The following is a 22,624-nucleotide window of genomic DNA, read 5'->3' as shown; positions in this document are numbered from 1 at the left end:
GGCCATGCCTCTTCAAAGGGGAGATAATCACAAAAAAGGCAAAAATAGGGTTGAGTCATTTAAAATCTTTTTCTCAAGAACCAAAGGGTCAGAAAAGTTAAATTTTACATGTATACAAGCTTCCTGACATAGTGCATATTCAAGTTTGTTCAAACCATGGCCCCAGGGGGTAGGATGGGGCCATAATAGGGGATCCCAATTTTATATGTTGATATATAGGAAAAATCTTTAAAATATCTCTTGAACTAGCTATAGGTGTTATACATTTTTCTCAAGAGATGCATTGGTGTGTGATTTTGTGAGCTTGACCTGGAAGTTTGACCCACTTTTAACAAGAGGCCCACAGGCCTTATCAGTCACCTGAGTACTAGTTAAAGGTATCACTAACTCCAAAGCCTATGAAATCTAGAAAAAAATCCTGTTGTGAATATCTAAGCTAAATTCTGATATTCAGCAACAGTATAAAACAAGAAGTGTTTTTAGAACTTTTAAAAATGCCCTCAAAAGTACTTACACTGATGAAAGGCTTTACATAATATGACATACGTGTTGAAATTAAACAACATGACTAATTTGGACCCATCCTAGAGTCAAAACCCTGAGTTTGTGAAATTCACCATGTTTTGTACATCATTTTGTACTACAGTGGAACCCCGTTATTACGTTTTCCATTTTGTCACGATAAAATAACGTAATACCGGGGGCAACGTAATAAACGTTCCCAGTGAAATCCGTTAAAAATATCGTTTGGAAATTGTATATCATCCGTTGGTACTCCGTGAAGGGGTGTGTGAATATATCTTTACTGTTTCTTTGTTTAAAAGACTATGATACTTTGTTTTATTTACATCTTATCTTTAATGTCCGTAATTCTTCATGTTCTTATCCCATTTCTTTATTTCTGGTGTAGGATTCATAAGGATGTTTTGATAAACGTCGCTTTTCTGCATTCGTTTGGACCGCCATTTTGTTCAACTTTAAAACAATGCGTTCATGTAAATTTCTCTCAATAACTCGTTCCGGTTCGTATTCAACATTCGTATTAAAAAAAATAACAAAATATCGTTTTTATTAAGTTCGCTAATTACACAATACACAATGCAATAAAAAAAAAATCCCATCCAAAAAACAACAAAACTATAGATACAAAACGCACACGATACCCAACACTTACACACTTTTCTCACCAACGATAAACACGGAGAACAATTTAAGCGCAATCCACATAAAAAAAATATAATGATGCACGAAGATTTCATTTACAACGCTAAATGATGGCACTAAAATTACGTGCGCATCAGGGGATTTTAGAATATTCATAGAGGTAAATGCCGTGCACGAATCGGCCGATAACACAGGACAGTTTGATTTGTGTATGTATGGACGAGATTTACGAACACCCAAGCTGCATGTCCAAACAACAGACAATTTTTTAATTGAACACCTTTAGTCACCTATGTCCAAGAAGTTACCCAAGCGGTTTTAACATTGCTACGATAAATCTTGTCTTTCATGTTTGGTACCAAAGCTGTCTGTAAATAGAGTTTTAATAGCGAAGGTAATCACACTATGCTGAACACGCAGGTAGTTGAGAAATTATTTCTTTGATTATCAAAATATGAAAAATGAAGTAAATTTCAAAGAGTACAATTTCTAAATAAACATCATTTAATTGTTTATCACTGGCTTCTATACGGGGTATTCACCTGTATTGATGTCGCTTGATCTATCATAGCGTGATCAGTCAAGCGTCTCTAATCCCCAAACAGACCAGGAAATTTACGTGGTGACTGCCTCAGGCAGTCAAGGTGTGAATGGCTTATTATTTTGAGAATCACTATTGAATAATTAGGGGTTTATTACGTTTTCGTCGGAATTTTTACAACGTAATACCGAGTCCCGGCATCTTAGGACAACGTAATAACGAGGTCTATTTTATATAGGTTTGTTAAGAAATGGTTTTGTGCTTTGAAATTCCAACGTAATATGCGGACTAACGTATTAAAGGGGGAACGTAATAACGGGGTTCCACTGTATTCCTAAATATGCATTTAGATTTTATATGGCATCAACAAACTTATAGAAGTCCTTCAAATCATTATGATAATTTTGGTACCACCCTGAAACCAAACCCTTCTTACCCCCTAGGATCATGGAATTTACAGATTTGGTAAAGGACAACCTCCTCCTTCTAAATATCCATTTAGTTTCAATTTAGTATCAATAGCATTAAAGCAGATATCATTATATGTTTTGCACATACACACTATATATACATATGCCAAATTTGTCCCCACCCTTGAGTCAGAACCTTAACTTGGGATCCTGAAAGTTAAAATTTTGGTAGAGGCCTTCCTGCTCTATATCACAATACATTTAGTTTTATTCTTAAAGATATGCAGGTGTAGAGAAGGTTTTTGAAAATTGGTTAATTTTGGCCAGTTTTTGCCCCACCCCTTAGGCCCAAGGAATGCAGAAGTCCTGAAATTTACAATTCGTATCTCCCTTGTCCCAAAGATGATTCATACCAAATTTGAAAAAAGAATTGGAGTAGTAGTTATCAAGAACAAGTTAAAAATGTTCCAATTGGAAGTCACACGATGACTGACGACAACCAACTGCAAAAGGTCACCTGAGTTTGCTCAGGTGACCTAATAAGAATGTGAACTATTCAATATGGCATGAACTATTTAAGATAGATCTTTCATAATTTGTAAAGTGTATATATGCAAGGTGAAGATAACGAACAGTGATCAATCTCATAACTCCTATAAGCAATACAAAATAGATAGTTGGGCAAACACGGACCCCTGGATACACCAGAGGTGGGATCAGGTGCCTAGGAGGAGTAAGCATCCCCTGTTGACCGGTCACACCCGCCGTGAGCTCCATATCCAGATCAGGTAAACAGAGTTATCCGCAGTCAAAATCAGTGTGCCAAGAACGGCTTAACAATCGGTATGAAACACGTCAGACAGCATTTGACCCAATGCGAGGTTGTATTGACGAACTAAATCGTTATAACGACCATAGAATTTACGAAATGCTGACTTCAATCGAGACTGTTGAAATCCCTGTACCATCAACTTGTTTGTCAGTAGCTTACCTCGATTTAAAAACTGACTACCCAGAACAAGCTCTTGCATATCGAATTAGTTGAGATATGTAAACACCATATGCAGGTGATAATGGAATATTGCTACATAAATATGGGAAGTTGACGATGGAGAAGCTGAAATTATCCCGTTTGTCATACAGTTGAGTTGTCAGTATGTGTTTTCTTATGACAAGTCCTTTCTTATCATGACCTTTTGACCTTGAACTTGGAAGTTTGGCCTACTTTTAAGAAAACATAACCCATAGATAGGGGCAAGACCTTTTGACACAATATGGTGTTTGATCTTTTAACCTTGGAGTTCGACCTACTTTTTATAAAAAAAAAAACCTGACCTATTAAATATCTCCTGAACTATTTAAGGTAGGACTTTCACAATTTGTTCTTTATGGCAAGACGTCATTATTCTGTCGATGTTTGACCTTGTGACCATGGAGCTGGAATTCTGACCTATTCAGTCTTGTTTGTCCCTCATCGCAACGCGGATGAGGACATAGACATACCGATGTCCATGCGTCTGTCTGACCAAAAACAGTTTTGGCTGTATACGTATTTATAGATATTGTAAAAATACCTTAAGTTGTTCAATCTGCAGTTAAACACCTGTAGTTCTGGAATCTCAGAAGTAAATCAGTGTCTGCAATTATAGGTATTGGGGATGTGACAGATTATTCCTTATACCCAGACAAAGACTTTCAGTTGTCATGGATACGTGAGTACCTGCAGGAGTGGTCTAGACTTGCAAGTGGTCCAACGGTGACTGATGCCGACATTTGGAAATTATACTGTGCTGTCAACAAGTTTGCACTGGTAAGGGAACTTAATTTTTACATAAGATTACCTCAGAGATAATTAATATAGCTTTGTAACTTTGAGAATTAGTGACAGATATACAGTAAAACTCGAATATAGCGAACACGGATATAACGAAATTACGGCTACAGCAAAGTGAAAACGATTTCCCCGGCAAATTCTTTATATATTATTGAGTCGACTCGCGTAGCGAGAAGACCCTTGCTATTACCTGCGAGCTCGGATTTTGTGCACAAACCTGTTATAATCATGCACGTGCAAATAGTTCTTATTCTTTAGTTGTTGAAATTTCAAGACTGTTTGGTAAATATCATTCCTTTCTTATCCATACTCTTTAAAACTATTCCGATTATGATTCTGCGCTACATAACATGCAAATTCTCCTTTAAAAATGTTTTGTCTGATCTGTTTATTAGACAACGTGAGCGCGTATGAATATATTATTTCAAGAACGACTTGTCTAATTTCAACATTGTCACGTGACGTTTTAGCGGGAAAAATATCGTGTGTTTACAGAAGTTGGTGAAGAGACTGATAGTGTGTGTTCACCGAAATTTGTGTTATAGGGCGAAAATATCTATGTACATTTCATCGAAGACTTAAGATATCATGGTTGTTTTCCTGCTATTTCCCCTTGGAATACTACTTTTGACATCAACTCTTCTGCACGAATCGATTCTTTGTTTCCGTTGAACCTTCAGGATCAGGTAATTTGATCGCTGTGGTACCTGTATTTTTCATATTTTAAAAAGCGTCACCTCGGAGGAGCTAGATGCCATGCATGGGAAATGGGGTGGTCAATTGTGAGCGTGCTTCAGTTTTGATGACTACAACCTTTGTACTGTGTGCTAACTATTGGTATGTCGCTTCTCATCGGAGATTCACATATTCGCCGGTAATGTTCATTTCAATATCGAATATGTGCATTGTTGAAACATACAGATGGACCACAGATTCATACTGATTACATTTTCTTGTAAAGGGGATCAAAGAGAGTGCAATGAATACATTTTCCGATGTTGTGTTTGGAAACAGTATATAGGAAAATATTTTTTTCTCAAGAATTGTTCAGGGAAACAATGTCATGACAAGTCAATGTTTTGTTTGAATTATGACTCTCAAAATTCCTCTCTAGGCCTAGAGTGTAAATTATCTTTAAGTATATACATTATGTTAAAATATATACCCAAGACTTTACAAATTAAATTTCTTAAGTTACAGAAACAGAAACTTAGTAATTCTCCAAAACATTGACGAGCAGATGAAGAGAGAGTCGACTCTCAGGCCCTAAAAGGCCTTTGATATATAAAAATCTGCGTCTATAACGAACACGGATAAAGCGAATTTACGGATATAATGAAGTAAATTCTTATTCCCCTTGAATTAAAAATAAACGTAAAAATCACCTTTTATAACGAATTTATTTTTTTCATTTTAAACTCTTTGTGATTTTTAACAATCGTTTTCCATTGACATAAAGGTTCCACACTTATTACAAAATTTGTTTGCATTTTTTCAAAAAAGGTTGTTAACGCAAAACAATACTTGCTTATACGTTTAGGAAATATATTGTCGGTATATTGTTTACTATTTTCGCTAATTAAATTTGAAGTTTGATTGGATTTATTTTATCGTACACTTCTTTATTTGTGTAAAGCAACAAGTAAATGACAATTGCAATAGACTGTACATGTATGTATTGCGCAAAATGTTGTTGACATTTCTCTCTCGACATGTTCTTGCATGACTTTTAAATAATCATCAAGATAAATTATCATATATAAATCAATGTGTGTATTTCTTGTATAAAAATATTTCTTTTTGAAAGTATATAGGCTTCATTTCTCTTAAAGACAATAAAAAGGCAAGTATATCGATTGCTGCTTTCTTATAGAACTGATATACATGTAGAACAAATCAGTTTTATAACGAATTCGTTATATTTGAATTATGAATTCGCTATAAACGTATAGCGAATTACGCTTATAGCGAATTTTTATAGAGGGTCCCCAGAAATTCGCTATATCAGAGTTTTACTGTACTAGGTATATAAAAAATTATTTGAATTTATGAAGTTTAGGAGTAAAAATTGAATGAAAGCACTAATAATTAGAGCAAAATGGAACACACTTAATACCCACAGCAATAGCAAGATGGAACACACTAAATACCCCCAACAACCACAAAATGGAACACACTAAATATCCACAACAACAGCAAAATAGAACACACCAAATATCCACAACAACCACAAAATAGAACACACTAAATATCCACCACAACAGCAAAATAGAACACACTAAATTTTCACAACAACAGCAAAATGGAACACACTAAATATCAACAACAACAGCAAAATGGAACACACTAAATATCAACAACAACAGCAAAATGGAACACATTAAATATCCACAACACCAGCAAAATAGAACACACTAAATATCAACAACAACAGCAAAATGGAACACACTAAATATCAACAACAACAGCAAAGTAGAACACACTAAATATCCACAACAACAGCAAAATGAAACACATTAAATATCCACAACAACAGCAAAATAGAGCATACTAAATATCCACAACAACAGCATAATAGAAGATACTAATTATCCACACAACAACAGCAAGATAGAACATACTAAATATCCACACAACAACAGCAAAATAGAACACACTAAATATCCACAACAACAGCATAATAGAACATACTAATTATCCACACAACAATAGCAAAATAGAACACACTAAATATCCACAACAATAGCAAAATAGAACATACTAAATATCCACACAACAGCAAAATAGAACACACTAAATATCCACACAACAACAGCAAAATAGAACACACTAAATATCCACAACAACAGCAAAATAGAACACACTAAATATCCACACAACAACAGCAAAATAGAACACACTAAATATCCACAACAACAGCAAAATAGAACACACTAAATATCCACACAACAACAGCAAAATGGACCACACTAAATATCCACAACAACAGCAAAATAGAACACACTAAATATCCACACAACAACAGCAAAATGGACCACACTAAATATCCACAACAACAGCAAAATGGAACACATTAAATATCAACAACAACAGCAAAATAGAGCATACTAAATATTCACAACAACAGCATAATAGAACACACTAAATATCCACACAACTACAGCAAAATAGAACATACTAAATATCCACAACAACAGCAAAATGGAACACACTAAATATCAACAACAACAGCAAAATGGAACACATTAAATATCCACAACACCAGCAAAATAGAACACACTAAATATCAACAACAACAGCAAAATGGAACACACTAAATATCAACAACAACAGCAAAGTAGAACACACTAAATATCCACAACAACAGCAAAATGAAACACATTAAATATCCACAACAACAGCAAAATAGACCATACTAAATATCCACAACAACAGCAAGATAGAACATACTAAATATCCACACAACAACAGCAAAATAGAACACACTAAATATCCACAACAATAGCAAAATAGAACACACTAAATATCCACAACAATAGCAAAATAGAACATACTAAATATCCACACAACAGCAAAATAGAACACACTAAATATCCACACAACAACAGCAAAATAGAACACACTAAATATCCACAACAACAGCAAAATAGAACACACTAAATATCCACACAACAATAGCAAAATAGAACACACTAAATATCCACACAACAATAGCAAAATAGAACACACTAAATATCCACAACAACAGCAAAATAGAACACACTAAATATCCACACAACAACAGCAAAATGGACCACACTAAATATCCACAACAACAGCAAAATGGAACACATTAAATATCAACAACAACAGCAAAATAGAGCATACTAAATATCCACAACAACAGCATAATAGAACACACTAAATATCCACACAACTACAGCAAAATAGAACATACTAAATATCCACAACAATAGCAAAATAGAACACACTAAATATCCACAACAACTGCAAAATGGATCACACTTACTACCCCTAACAACAGCAAAATGGAACACATTAAATATCCAGAACAACAGCAAAATGGAACAAACTAAATATCCACAACAACAGCAAAATAGAGCACACTAAATATTCCCAACAACCGCAAAATGGATCACACAAAATACCCTCAATTACAGCAAAACGGGTCACACTAAATACCCCCAACAATTGCAAAAGGGACACACTAAATACCCCCTCCCCCCCAAACAACATCAAAATGGAGTACACTGAATACCCCCAATAACAGCAAAATAGAACTTACTAAATACCCCCTACAGCAGCAAAATGGAACACACACTAAATATCCACAACAACAGCAAAATGGATCAAACCTTCTGCTCCGAACAACAGCATAATGGAACAAATTTTATATCCCTCTTAAATAACAGAATAATTGAACATCACCAATCAATGGTAACAATAGATGGAACACATTGAACATCACTAACAGACAAAAATTGAACAGACTCAACACCCAAGGACATCAAATGGAACTCTCATACCCCTAACAACGATTAATGGAACACATTTGTGTTACCTACATGTATAGATGATGCAGGACACCCTGAGACCACTTTGTTAGAAGTTGTCTGTCTGTGTACTTACAGGCAACACATAGGCCTTAGAACACCATTTTGATATATACATGTATGATATACAGAACAATTATGTAACAGAAAATAACACTATACAGAACATTTGATGCATTGTATGATATACATGTACAGAACAATTATGTAATAGAAAAAACTACACAGCATTTGACTCATTTAAATACTGATCTGATGTTTCGAGAATTCTTCACTGTGTGACTATTTTGACAGACAGCGCATTCTGACATGTTTTGAGATTTCTTCACTGTTACTATTTTGACAGACAGCACATTCTGACATGTTTTGAGATTTCTTCACTGTGACTATTTTGACAGACAGCACATTCTGACATTATTTGAGATTTCTTCACTGTGTGACTATTTTGACAGACAGCACAATCTGACATGTTTTGAGATTTCTTCACTGTGACTATTTTGACAGACAGCACATTCTGACATTATTTGAGATTTCTTCACTGTGTGACTATTTTGACAGACAGCACAATCTGACATGTTTTGAGATTTCTTCACTGTGACTATTTTGACAGGCAGCGCATTCTGACATGTTTTGAGATTTCTTCACTGTGACTATTTTGACAGGCAGTGCATTCTGACATGTTTTGAGATTTCTTCACTGACTATTTTGACAGGCAGCTCATTCTGACATGTTTTGAGATTTCTTCATTGACTGTTTTGACAGACAGCACAATCTGACGTTTTGAGATTTCTTCACTGACTATTTTGACAGGCACCACGTTCAGACATGTTCCAAGATTTCTTCACTGTGACTATTTTGACAGGCCGCGTGCTCAGACATGTTTTGAGATTTCTTCACTGCGACTATTTTGACATGCAGCACAATCTGACATGTTTTGAGATTTCTTCACTGTGACTATTTTGACAGGCAGCACAATCTGACATGTTTTGAGATTTCTTCACTGTGACTATTTTGACAGGCAGCGTATTCTAACATGTTTTGAGATTTCTTCACTGTGACTATTTTGACATGCAGCACAATCTGACATGTTTTGAGATTTCTTCACTGTGACTATTTTGACAGGCAGCGCATTCTAACATGTTTTGAGATTTCTTCACTGTGACTATTTTGACAGGCAGCACATTCCGACATGTTTTGAGATTTCTTCACTGTGACTATTTTGACAGGCAGCATGTTCTGACGTTATATGAGATTTCTTCACTGTGTGACTACTTTGACAGACAGCACAATCTGACATGTTTTGATAATTTTTCACTGTATGACTATTTTGACAGGCGGCACATTACTTCTGGGGAGTATGGGGAATCATACAGGCCAAATACTCAGCCATTGACTTTGATTATTTAGGGTAGGTGGCATTTATTGTTGTAAATTTAAGAATCGTCTTTCGTTTTCAGCACCTGTAGGTGCATTGTTGCCTTTTTTGATACAGTGTAGTATCATGATTTATACTTTCCTGGTTAAATTTTGAATTGCTCATCTAAATTTTATATTTTTAAATCAGCTTAAGTGTTTTATCGAAAGGGAAATCTGTATCTGTGGGTATTTTGTATTTTTTCATCCTTTTTTATATCTATTTTATGGCAAGATTGTCAATAATAATTGTGTGAATGCAAGGATGAAAGTTGTCTCGTATATTTATGTTTTTAAAAGCTATAAAAAAAGATTAAAAATAAAAAATTTAAAAAAATATTGTCAATAATTTATCTGCAACTGAATGTTACACATTCTTATCAGTTCATGTAATGCACCAAATGATTAACGGTTCATATAATGCACCAGATGATTAACGGTTCATATAATGCACCAGATGAATAATGGCTCATGTAATGCACCAGATGATTAACGGTTCATATAATGCACCAGATGATTAATTATTTTCTCACCTTATATTGTAGATATGCTGTTATTAGATTTGATGAGTATTTTAAACGGAAAAATGACTTCCTCTCCCTGCAATGAAAGGCAAGACCAGTGTTGATAAACAGGACTGTTTTTATCATTATATAGTGCATTTACATTCCACCAAAACAAGGGAGGAGGGTTGTCTTTTATGATGATTTATTGTATCAAATATTTATTAGTTATTTGGAATCAAGTATTTCACAAGCATAGTAGATCTTGATGCCTTGTTTTAAGATTTAAGTTATTCTGTTGCTCTAAAGAAGGATGAAAGGTAATTATTTCAGAATTGTTACAGATAAAATTGATTGTAACAAAATGATATGCATACATTTGATTATGAACAAGCTTCATATATTTACCTTGAATTTTTTGCACTTACCTATTTTTCACGACTTACTTGTCATTGTGGAGAAAATTGAAGAAGAAAAAATTCCTATTTTTGTGTGGTAACATTCATATATGATTTGTTAAATTTTGAATAAAATCCAATTACTGTTTTATGGATCTTTTCACAGAGAAATTGCTTGGAAGAAATTACCCTTTTTCCATGTTTTTGTAAAATCTTTTGTTGAGTCAGGTATTGAAATGTACATTGTCATTGCTCAGAAAGGAACGCTTGTCATTTGACATTCAGCGACCAGTTTACTAAGTTTGGTAGAAGTTAGTTTTCAAAACTAATATGGTAGGCTTTTGAAAGTTGATATATTTGTCATGTGCAGGAGCCTTAGGGCCGCAACATACCCGAGTTGTTCAGTTAAGTAGTCATTACAATCTCTGTGAAATATTTTTCGAGGGGCATTTGCAATCAATACAGTGACGTAACTTCCATTGAGGCAACCGAGGCAGCTGCCTCGGTAAAATAAACACCTTTTACGTTGTTAAAATGTCAATAGCTTCTGGGGGGGCGCAGCCCCCCAGACCCCCTGCCTCGGTAATATTCGAACCCAAGCTACGCCTATGCAATAGATAGATAATATAGATATTTGAAATTGTATTCTTATAAATGTACATGTATTTAGATTCGAGTTTGTTCAAATCAAGGTTAAGGATTTTATATGTGGTGAAATATGTATACTTCTCAAAGAAATATGTGATATGCTCCGAGAGATAAAATTGTCGTATTAATCATTTGATAAGATGCAAGTTAAGGAGTGTGGCCTTGTCTACAGTTTATGAGATCCCTTTCTCTGTAACAACTCAGGTGAGTATTGTGGCCCACTGGCCTCTTGGTGGCTGTGTGTGTTTTAGATGTACGTTACAGAATGCAGTACGACACACCGCATGAAGCATGATTTTACATGGTGAATTTTACATTTTTAACTATGTTTAGTCAAATGTTTGTGTTCGTTTGCAATTCATTTCATCATTATGTAGAATTGAATTGTCGGGGTATATAACATACATGTATCAGTGACTTTCTAAATCTGGCTGTGATATAGATAGAAGAAAAACAAGTTTATTGTAACTAATTGGGATCCACGATATATTGTTTGTGTGAAATATACGTGTTGTGTACCAGACATTGTGTCCGGATGATATATTGTTTGTGTGAAATATACGTGTTGTGTACCAGACATTGTGTCCGGATGATATATTGTTTGTGTGAAATATACGTGTTGTGTACCAGACATTGTGTCCGGATGATATATTGTTTGTGTGAAATATACGTGTTGTGTACCAGACATTGTGTCCGGATATTGTATATTGGCCATTATTTATCATAAAACATTTACAAAGTATAGTATAGTTTTGTTATAATTTATCAATAAATGGTCATTACCACTAGGCTGTATGCATGTATATATAGATGTAGGTGTATACACGGCATTCCGTCTAACAATATAGCCGGGATAATTACAACCGGATACTCCATGTATGTACATGTAAATGGTACAAATTGGAATGTTACATGGCTAAACAGTTTTCTGAGCATATCGCTCAACAGGTGATCGAATATCTTTATCACATATTTACCCCTTTATCCAGTGCAAATCATTCACACGATATTGTTTATACCCCATAGGTGTTCCTACGCCGTGTGACGCAACATGTAATGTGCATAGGAACTAGATCAAGGTGACAGAATCCCCCCCCCCCTCCCCAATTTGTAAAAATTGATGCGAGTGTCACAGGTGTTGTTAAAGTCTTTACAATTTGAAATCAATGAATTTATGTGTGAAGTAATTAGTTTCGATCGAAGGAGCAGACCTGTTATTTTCATTAGCTTATTCATCATCTCGAAAAAGTGAAACAGACTGCAGCTTGGGGTTGCATACAATCCCAATCATGTTTTGTATCGAGCGTAAAATATTTTTCAATGTCGATCAAGGAAACAAAAATACATTGAAAGAAATAAAAAAAAAAACCGAACAAATATTAGGTGACATGAACTGAAATCGTTTTTCTTGAAACTTAAATGAAAACCGCTCTATAGAACACCCTCCTTGTCAAAACTGACCATGTCTTACTGTGTAAATCTTTCTAAGTGTTAGAAAACCCGATAGTTCACATTAGGCAATAAACACACTAAGATCTTTTTATCACGTATTTACCCCCTTTATTTAACTTGGATATAAACTTTCCATCTCCATGCACCAAATGACCCGGGATTCACCACATTCAACTGCACACAAAACGATTCCATCACTTTTTAGAACGCAGATGTGAGAAACACAAGGACATTCAACAATGAAAGCTCCATGTCACAGGAATCGTAAAAAAAATTCTGAATGATGGTATACATGATGGAAAATTCATCGTTAACATTCACACATCCAAATCTTAAAAAGGGACCGTCTATGAACGAATATTTTGGAAATGCAAGTTCAGTGGTATGTTAGGATAAAATATATGATAAAAAGAATCTCTCATGGTTTGTGGTTGTATATAATTATTATCCAACTCGTTGTGTTTTCTACCCCCTGGTCAAGGCTCGGGGATAAACATGTACATGTCTAACACAACTCGTTGGATAATATTCAGGCAAAGGGAGAGAAAACACAATGAGTGGGATAATAATCATATCCAACCACAAACCATGGGAGGTCCTATATATAAACCATTATCTTTACTATAAACGATTATGGAGGCCAACACTCGCTGACGAAAACTATGGTTCAGGATTTGACCTTACTTCTAACTAATTCATGCTACTCATTGTCAAATATTCTACCACGGTTATTGCAAAGAGCAAAGGAATGCCGCAATCATTATTCTGCGATATACATGTACCTTCATACGTAATAACTGATTATGAGAAAATTTATACTCGTGACTCCTCTTGCTTAAAATTGCACTTTGTATTTTGCTAATGCAACAATAAAGTCAATCATCTGCATTCTGAGAGAGATGCACATGTAAAGACAAGTTTTTTCTTGAACCATGTATTCAAAGCAATTGATATAATCCGTCAACATCAAACTAAATTCTTGAAATATCTTTTTTCTAAAGTAGATTTAGAATACCCCTACCCCTGCCCTTTTCGTCAGTAAAAAAAAAAAAAAAAGTAGACCGTTTCGGGAACTTCCATGACGTCACAATGATCTAATTCATAGCTATATACATGTAGTAAAACGATTGGCTGTATAGTTCTGAGCCGTAGTAAAATAGAAATAAAGTTCTTGTTTTTGTGTATGTTGCAGGATAACCTCCGAGGTCGAGAAATGTTGTTTTGAAACAAAACCGCGATCATTATTTCTTAAACAACAGTTTATACAAAACTATATAATTTAAGCTGTGAATTATCAAATGCACGAAGTGTGACTTCATAAATTAAAGGCGGGTATTTTCCACATTTTTTTAGTACATGCGTAGCTTTATATACCGGTGCATTATGATGCTATATATATATATATATATAATTATATATATATATATATACATGTATATATATATATATATATATATATATATATATATATATATATATATATATATATACACACAATGTATATATATTCGTACACTTTCAATTTTTTTTAGTAGTACAGTGTATATATTTCGTTGATTTGTTGTTGTTGTTTTTGTTGTTGTTGTTATTTTTGTTGTTGTTTGTTTTGTTTTTGTTTTGAAAAGCAATATTCTGAATTCGTTTTACAAAACATAAGTTCCTCACACACACACACACATATATATATATATATATATCATGAAAGCTTTTATCAGTAATTGCAACTGTCATACATAACTGGTATTGAACCAAACTTATAAGATGTAATTTGTTGAATTATAAAGTGAAAGTGATGTAATTTGTTGAATTATAAAGTGAAAGTGATGTAATTTGTTGAATTTTAAAGTGAAAGTGATGTAATTTGTTGAATTATAAAGTGAAAGTGATGTAATTTGTTGAATTATAAAGTGAAAGTGATGTAATTTGTTGAATTATAAAGTGAAAGTGAGGACTGGAATTATTGCCTGGTACTTTGTGTTACAGTGTTACTCGACATCAGTTCTAGATCACTATTTAAAGATATGCATGGGGCCCGAGGACTGATATGCCATACATGTATGATATGGATTTTAGCATGTAATATACTCTATTTATCATATACTGCACCTTTTCACGCTTAAATATTTCATACCAACGATTTTGTTTTATTTATTTATTTTTTTTTTTTTTTTGATACGAGTCCGAAAGCTGATTTCAGAAAATTATATTCTTGTTATCACATGCGGGTATTTGTATAACCCAAAGGGACATGAAGAAATATGATAGCATACACACGTGCACAACATAAATTTTTCGTCGATACATGTACATGTATATACATGTATTTGAATACAATTGATTTTATTTACGGACAGTATACATATGCATAAACCTAAACAGATCACGCGTAATTTTTGGCCATGTTAAAGTGACGATAAAACAAAGCGTTGCCCCAATATTGATTGTTACATGTAGGTCGTTCTTGGCACACTCATTTTGACTACGGATAACTCCGTTAACCTGATCAAGATATAAGGCTCACAGCGGGTGTGACTGGTCGACAGGGGATGATTACTCCTCCTAGGCACCTGATCCCTCCTCTGGTATATCCAGGGGTCCGTGTTTGCCCAAATATCTATTTTGTATTGCTTGTAGGAGTTATGAGATTGATCACTGTTCCTTATCTTCACCTTTCATTTTATCCTAGGCATGCGGTAGTGCCAAACTTGCCCCGATCGTCGGAATTGTATTGAGGTGTTTGATTAAACTAGAAAGTGTACAGTGGATATATTTGTTTCCATATCTATATTCATATATTCCTGAATTTATGCGTTCTTCCGAAATCAAATGCTTTTCTGCAAAATATATCCATAAATTGAGATATATTATGCAAAAATTTACACAACCATCATATTGCCGATTCGGTAGCGACCCCGATCACAACTTAGCCTACATCTCGCATGTTGGAGTATACTCGGTGTATAAATTGTGACAAGATTAAGAAGCTGCAAGTGTGTGCAATGCTCAAATTGAGCGCTTGGCTTCTACAGTGTACATACACAGGTAACCTATTCAGTTCTTTGATTCTTCCTTGACAATATACCGTTTTTCAGGGACCATTGCAGCACCGTCATAATAAGCTTGACCTCTGATAATGTCAACAGATAGACCATTCTCTTGCGAAATTTCTATAATTTTGGCAGATGTCGCTGCTCCGGTGGTACATTCTAAATGAGCAAAATAATATATATATATATTCAATAAATTCTTTTTTCTTGGTATCAGGGTAGAATAAAGTCAAAAAATAAAATCCAGTACTCAAACTTTTATCTTTTTTAAAGTTTGAGTACTGGATTTTATTTTTTGACTTTATATATATATATATAACAATAATAATAATAAAGAAAAATTAGAACGCCGAAAATAACTCAATATACATGTATATATATATATCATCCATCTATCTCTCTCTCTCTCTCTTTAAATATATATATATATATATATATATATATATTGTAGTGCTTATAGGAGTTTTGAGATTGATCACTGTTCTTTATCTTCTATATATCATCTCTCTCTCTCTCTCTCTCTATATATATATATATCTATATATATATTTTGTATTGCTTATAGGAGTTTTGAGATTGATCACTGTTCTTTATCTTCTATATATATATCATCTCTCTCTCTCTCTCTCTCTCTCTCTCTCTCTCTATATATATATATATATATATATATTGTAGTGCTTATAGGAGTTTTGAGATTGATCACTGTTCTTTATCTTTCACCTTTCACGTCTCACCCGAAATTTTTTTTCAGTCCTATGGAGACAGCATTGATGTCGGTGTAGGGCTTCAAATTTCGACCTTTTTAAAACTCTATCGGTACTCAAGGCAGCGTGGGTCCTTTAACGTGCCGACTTTTGAAAGTCGTAGTTACAATATAAAAAGTCGTTATTACGACTTTCGAAAGTTGGTATTTAGAGATAAAAAGTTAAACAACGAGATAAAATTTTAATGTTGTTAAATATTACGACTTTTGAAAGTCGTTTTTAATTATGAGATAAAGAAGTGTTAGGCCTATATAACGAGATAATTAAAAGTCGTTAAATTACGACTTTGAAAGTCGTTATAATGAGTTTAAGTCGTTATTACAACTTTTGAAAGTCGTTCTTATCAGGGTTCAGTAAAAAGCGCGCGTACCCTCAATAAAATATAGAGAAAATATCAAAATTATAAGAGAACGAATTCCAGTTTGGTATGGAAGCCAACTGTGGTTCTTCTAAGCTGACTTCACGGTTGTTCACACTCTCAGTATAGGAATTTGTTATTTTGACTTTTCATATCGTTATTACGACTTCCTTAATTTGTAATTATGAAATTTTATCTCGTTATTAATAGAGGGCGAAGCCCTCTCACGGCCCGAAGGGCCGTGAGAGCGGAGCTCTCCCTATAGGTAACACGTATATACATGTTTAAAAGGGAAATATAGGAAAATAATGAAAAATTAAACCATACCTAGGGAACTTGAAAAGTTTGGTACCAATGGCGTCGATTCGAATATTAGCGCGTGGACATGTATTCCTCCATTTTGAATCTCGTCTACCCTAGTTCACGTCGTTCTGAGATGTTACATAAAATTCGTAAAAGCATGTAAATCTTATTTTCTTAATCATATATAATCACTCCACGATTAACGCCATGTTTTTTGTTGTGGTTCAAACGCTATGTTTGTAAATTTGCTAAATAACGACGCTGAATATGACGTCACAATGTACTGTTTACATCAATTGCGTTATATTTCCCGCGTTCAATATATAGGCGGATCAAATGTCCAAAATTAGGATGCTTTGATACAGCTCCGTCCGCGTGCTAACTTCGGGTTGTTTTTTGTCCTGTTTTGGATATAGATACTAATGCCAAAACTTTTTTGCTTCGCCCTCAAACACGGTCACGCCGTAAAACATATTAACTAATATTAGTCTTAAAAAATTACGACTTACAAAATTTTTGTCATGACCCGAGAAGGATTTCGTACTACAACGAAAATAGATAATTAAAGGAAAGAAAAAACAAAACAAATAAAAAATAATTGATAGATAATGTAAATATTATAGTGGCATTATTATCTGTCAAGTATGCGACCGTAAAGTTAAAAAAGTATGCTCGGGTTTGGAATCCGCCATAAGTACAAAATGGCGGCCGGGTGGAATGCTCCAGAAACTTTCCATCGAAGTCATAAATGAGTATGCAATAAATCAATATACATTCATTTTGTGAGTGACAACCTTGCTTTATGTATTTGATTCTGATTTTGGTACTTTTTTGTGTGTTTTTGGTATTTGCGTATGTTTTGGGTAAATCGATTCACCCCCCATTGCGCATCCGTAGTAGGAACTTCCTTTTTTTAATGGACGCCGAAGGTAACGGTTGTGTACAATTTTATGAAATTACAAGCTCGACAAACGTCAAGTGTTTGATTTTTATTGACAGAGAGTATTGAGTACACAATTTTATAAAGAATGGTGTACACATTATGTGAGCGATAAACGACTTTTCAGGTCTAAGAAAAAATATCAAACCTGAAAACCGACTAGTCCTCTACAGGTTGGGAATATTTCCCTTATAGCGAGATATTCTCGCTAAAACGCGATTATCCCTCTTTAGCTAGAAATAAACATTACCATAAACAGTCGCTTTGGCGTCTTTATTGAAAGTAATGGCAAATCCCGTGCAGCGCTGAATAAGTGCGCCACACACTCAACATGATGCGAATTGTTTGTATGAAGTTGACAACATAGTCAAGAAATTGCATATCAAAGTTACTGCGTAAGAGGGAAGCAGTTTGAAATACAATACATATCGTGAGTGTTTTTGTTTTGATCAATATATTTGGAAGTATCGGACATTTTAGCACTTTTTTTTCTTTTCACGTGAAACACGAAAAGATGTACTCCACGGGTATTTTTCTCGGTTGTGCGGGATATATTTACTCTCACTAGAGAGGGATAATTGCGTTTTAGCGAGAATATCTCGCTATTGGGAAAGTGTGCCCAACCTGGTCTATACTGTATAGTACACACATACCGATATATCATGTAATATAGGAACAAGATACACAATACAGTGATTTTTCTACGTTCTTTACAAGAGTCCTGTGGCTTTCCAATTGGGAAAAATTATCGACATTTCATTTAAATTGGGAGAAATCAATTTTATCGCAAATAAGTTTCAAAATCATTTCAAACATTATATTATTTTTATTTTACACATCTAATTTACTTTAATCTTCTAAAATTTTCAACTATTCTATCCAAATCATCATTCCCATAACTATTTGTTAAGTGTTATGTATATATTACACATCAAATGTTTATTTTTTTCAAATACGTTTTCCTTACATAATTTTATTAGTGGGGAAAATGCAAGCAAAATTGGGGGGAAAATGACAATTTTTAGGAGGGGAAAGGGCCGAAATTCGGACCCAAAATGGGCCTTAAAAAATCACTGACTTATAATGACATTGCAATGAAAAACAGACAGCAAAATATTATGTGACATGCTGTAGCACACAAGTGACTTGGACAGTTTGGGAACACTTCCCCTACAGCGATATATTCTTGCAAAATATATTAATCAAAACCAAAACACTCGCAGTCTGCATTTGATTTCAGACTCCTTTCCTCTTGCGCAGCAACTTTGATATGAAATGTCTTGACTGTCGTCAATTTTATAGAGACAATTTGCGTCATTTTGAGTGTGCGTCATACTTATTCAGCATTGCACAGAGTTTGCCATTATTTTAATAAAAGACACCAAAAACCCCTGTTTATGGTAATGTTTACTTTCTTGCTAAAGACTAAGAGGGATAATCACGTTCTAGAGAGAAGATCTTGTTATAGGGGAAGTGTTCCCAACCCGTTGGAGGGAATCAATCAGATAGTACATTGAAATACGAAGAAAAGTAATTTGAATTAATTATTAACAACTTTATATTAAAATGCCATCACTAATAGATGGTATTGCCACATGGGAAAATATTTGTGAAGTCATAGGAACCGGTAATTTTGTCTGTAATGATAATAGTGCAAATGTATACCATACCATCCCTTATAAAAATCACAAGGAATGAAACAAATTTTTACTGAAAACTTCAAAATAGCTAAAAAAAATTCTGCTTTTATCATCACCCACCCAAAGTTCTTTCTGATCCAGTAATTTCCATATTCATGACATTGATCCATTAAATGTCGTGCATAATTCGCAGTATTCGATAGTTTTTCATGACAACTTTTTGGCTCATTCCCTTTTTTGTCGTGGTGGCCATTAGATTAAGATCTATATATCTGATAATGTTTAATACATTTATGTACTATTCACAGTAATTTAGAGAGAAAATGGCAGAAAAGCAGTCAGTGTCGGAGTTCTACAATGGCAGGAGCATTTTCATCACTGGGGCTACTGGATTTATGGGGAAAGCCCTACTGGAGAAACTGCTTAGGTCATGTCCCGGAATAAAAAATGTGTACATTCTGATTAGGCCAAAAAAGGGGAAAGACGTTAGCCAGCGATTGGAAGAACTTCTTGGCTCCACGGTAAAGTTTGCATCTGATGTTAAATGAAAATATTCAAGTTTCTAATAGCCTTCTAGGCAGTATATTATGAGAAAACTCAGTATTGCAATGCATGAAATATCTTGATGTGCAACTTTAGAATACTGATGAAAATTACAATTACCAGCATATGTAAATACTGTCATCAATCAGAAATTATCACGGTATGTGTGTGCAGAGAGATAAAAGTCCTTGAATTACTGATATACTTATTGGACAAGGACGAATAGGATTGTTACGTAAAAAGATGGGGAAAGTTGATAACAGGAACATTGACCTGATTAGTATCTTTGGTGGCCTACCTGTTGTCCCAGCTGGCAGCCAGACTTTGATTTTAGTACTAGTCCCCTCAACAACATAAACTTTCTGATGCACTGTGTATGGAAAATTTTCATCCACATCATTTTCATCCTGAATGGACAAATTTTTGAACTGGCGACTATAAAATTGTTCATTAGACATGTTAAAGTAGCAGAAAACAGCTTTCAAATGTGACTTATTTAAACCTGAGGAAGGTTGTTTGTCGTTGTCTGTGGATGAAGCACTGACTGAGCATTCCCCTGTAGTATTCCTGCCATTGAATGACTTTTTAGAAGACCTGAAATCTCTAGGGAGCTCCTGTACTAAATGTTTCTCACTTTCTAGAATGTATAAGATATACTTGAGGTAATTTAACACTGATTTGTGTGATCAGTTTTTACTGGTACTCTGCCAGGGATTTTTTTAGGGTCTGTAGGGGGGGGGGGGGGGGGGGGGCGAAATAAGGCCCCGTTCCCAATGCTAAAAAGCAGGTTTTTTTCCCAATTTTTGCATTTAAATTCCCAAACAATGAAAACAAATCAAAGCAGGGTAGCTTTTTTGTTCAAAAATCTTCTTCACAGGCTCACAGGTTACAATTTTTGCTTCAAAATTGTTAAGTTAACATAATTTTTTTGCCTCTGATTATTTATAATAAATGGAGTCAGCCTTGACCAAATTGTAGCTATTTTTCCCAATTGGGAAGGCCCTGGCCCTTGAAATCAAGACCTTAAAAAAACCTGTTTGCTCCATCAAGGTTTTTGCTAGCCTAGGAATACAGAGCTACATGTAATTTCAATCCCTGACAATGAATAAAAAATTTCTCCGATTTAATCTCTGTTTGAAGGTGTTTGAGAAGCTTCGGAGTCAGGACCCTGACTATAATCAGAAGGTTATTCCCGTGACCGGGGACATTTTGCACGAGAACCTGGGCGTGAGTCAGAAAGATGAAGAAATGGTGATCAACAATGTCTCTGTTGTTTTCCATTCTGCTGCCACTGTCAAGTTTGATGAAGAAATGAAGTGAGAAAACATTTAATGAATGAGAATTTGACTATGCATAATGGAAATTAATATAATAAGGAGTATACCCATTCAGGATATATCCAGAAATAAGTATAGAAAAAATCTTCTTAAGCTGTAGTATAACAAAAATATCACAGAGCAGATTGAGTAGACTTGACTAATTTCTTCACCACTTCAGTGATATTCCTGAAGAAGTAAAGAACCTAGTCCAGTATACTCGACTTACTGATATTTTTAATATGTGCATAGGAACTGCTCCATTTGTTCTTGAGATTGTGCTTTTTGAGCATGTTGAGTGTTTTGTATCTGATGTGGTTATATAATGAAATTCTAATTGCCTGCCAATTTTTTTCAAATAGGTTATCAGTTGAGATGAATGTAGTAGGAGTCAACAGAATGATTCAATTTTGCAAGAAAATAAAGAATTTAGAGGTACATTGCAATTCATATTAATCTACAGCTTACTCCACTTATATTGAAGTCGCTTATTTTGAAATATCCCTTATTTTGAAGTAAAACAAAATCCCCAGTCTCAGTCTCTTATTTTCTTTGCATTAAAATATCGGTTAAATTGAAATCGCTTATATTGAAATATCACTTATTTTGAAATCAATTATCGGTCCGCTGAGTAGATAATGTATTGTTTTTATGACTACTATATTGAAGTCACCTGCGAACGTAGTCGTCCAGGTTGGAGGCCTCATAATTACACAAGTAGGTGTCAGTTAATTGGTTTCTCATGGATTACTTTTCATTGCGTGTTTTTATAGGAATAAATAACAGTGGGGTATAAT

General features: G+C 34.4%; 2 protein-coding genes across 8 annotated transcripts in view; both read left to right on the top strand.

Annotated features, from left to right (window-relative positions):
* The window catches only part of LOC125646388 (ethanolamine kinase 1-like), a 38,967-nt gene extending 26,761 nt beyond the window's left edge, over positions 1-12,206 (top strand). For 2 of the 3 annotated variants that reach the window (XM_048872632.2, XM_056142469.1), the window contains exons 6-8: positions 3,765-3,925; positions 9,837-9,910; positions 10,461-12,206. In XM_048872632.2, the coding sequence (XP_048728589.1) occupies positions 3,765-3,925; positions 9,837-9,910; positions 10,461-10,524 (299 nt within the window). In that variant the 3' untranslated portion in view covers positions 10,525-12,206. The remainder of the gene's footprint in view (positions 1-3,764; positions 3,926-9,836; positions 9,911-10,460) is intronic. The other variant, XM_048872633.2, reaches the window with a different exon arrangement.
* A 2,750-nt stretch (positions 12,207-14,956) lies between these two features.
* LOC125683759 (fatty acyl-CoA reductase 1-like) overlaps positions 14,957-22,624 on the top strand; it is a 27,422-nt gene continuing 19,754 nt past the window's right edge. The window contains exons 1-4 of one of the 5 annotated variants that reach the window (XM_056142466.1): positions 14,957-14,971; positions 20,277-20,489; positions 21,652-21,827; positions 22,190-22,262. In XM_056142466.1, the coding sequence (XP_055998441.1) occupies positions 20,292-20,489; positions 21,652-21,827; positions 22,190-22,262 (447 nt within the window). In that variant the 5' untranslated portion in view covers positions 14,957-14,971; positions 20,277-20,291. Of the gene's footprint in view, positions 14,972-18,057; positions 18,171-18,263; positions 18,318-18,621; positions 18,759-20,276; positions 20,490-21,651; positions 21,828-22,189; positions 22,263-22,624 lie in introns of those variants that run through there. The other 4 variants (XM_056142463.1, XM_056142464.1, XM_048925206.2 and 1 more) reach the window with 4 other exon arrangements.

This window comes from Ostrea edulis, chromosome 6 (assembly GCF_947568905.1).
Source record: "Ostrea edulis chromosome 6, xbOstEdul1.1, whole genome shotgun sequence".
NCBI lineage: Eukaryota > Metazoa > Mollusca > Bivalvia > Ostreida > Ostreidae > Ostrea > Ostrea edulis.
The sequence above is the reverse complement of the archived record's forward strand: the minus strand, read 5'-3'. Positions and strand labels throughout refer to the sequence as shown.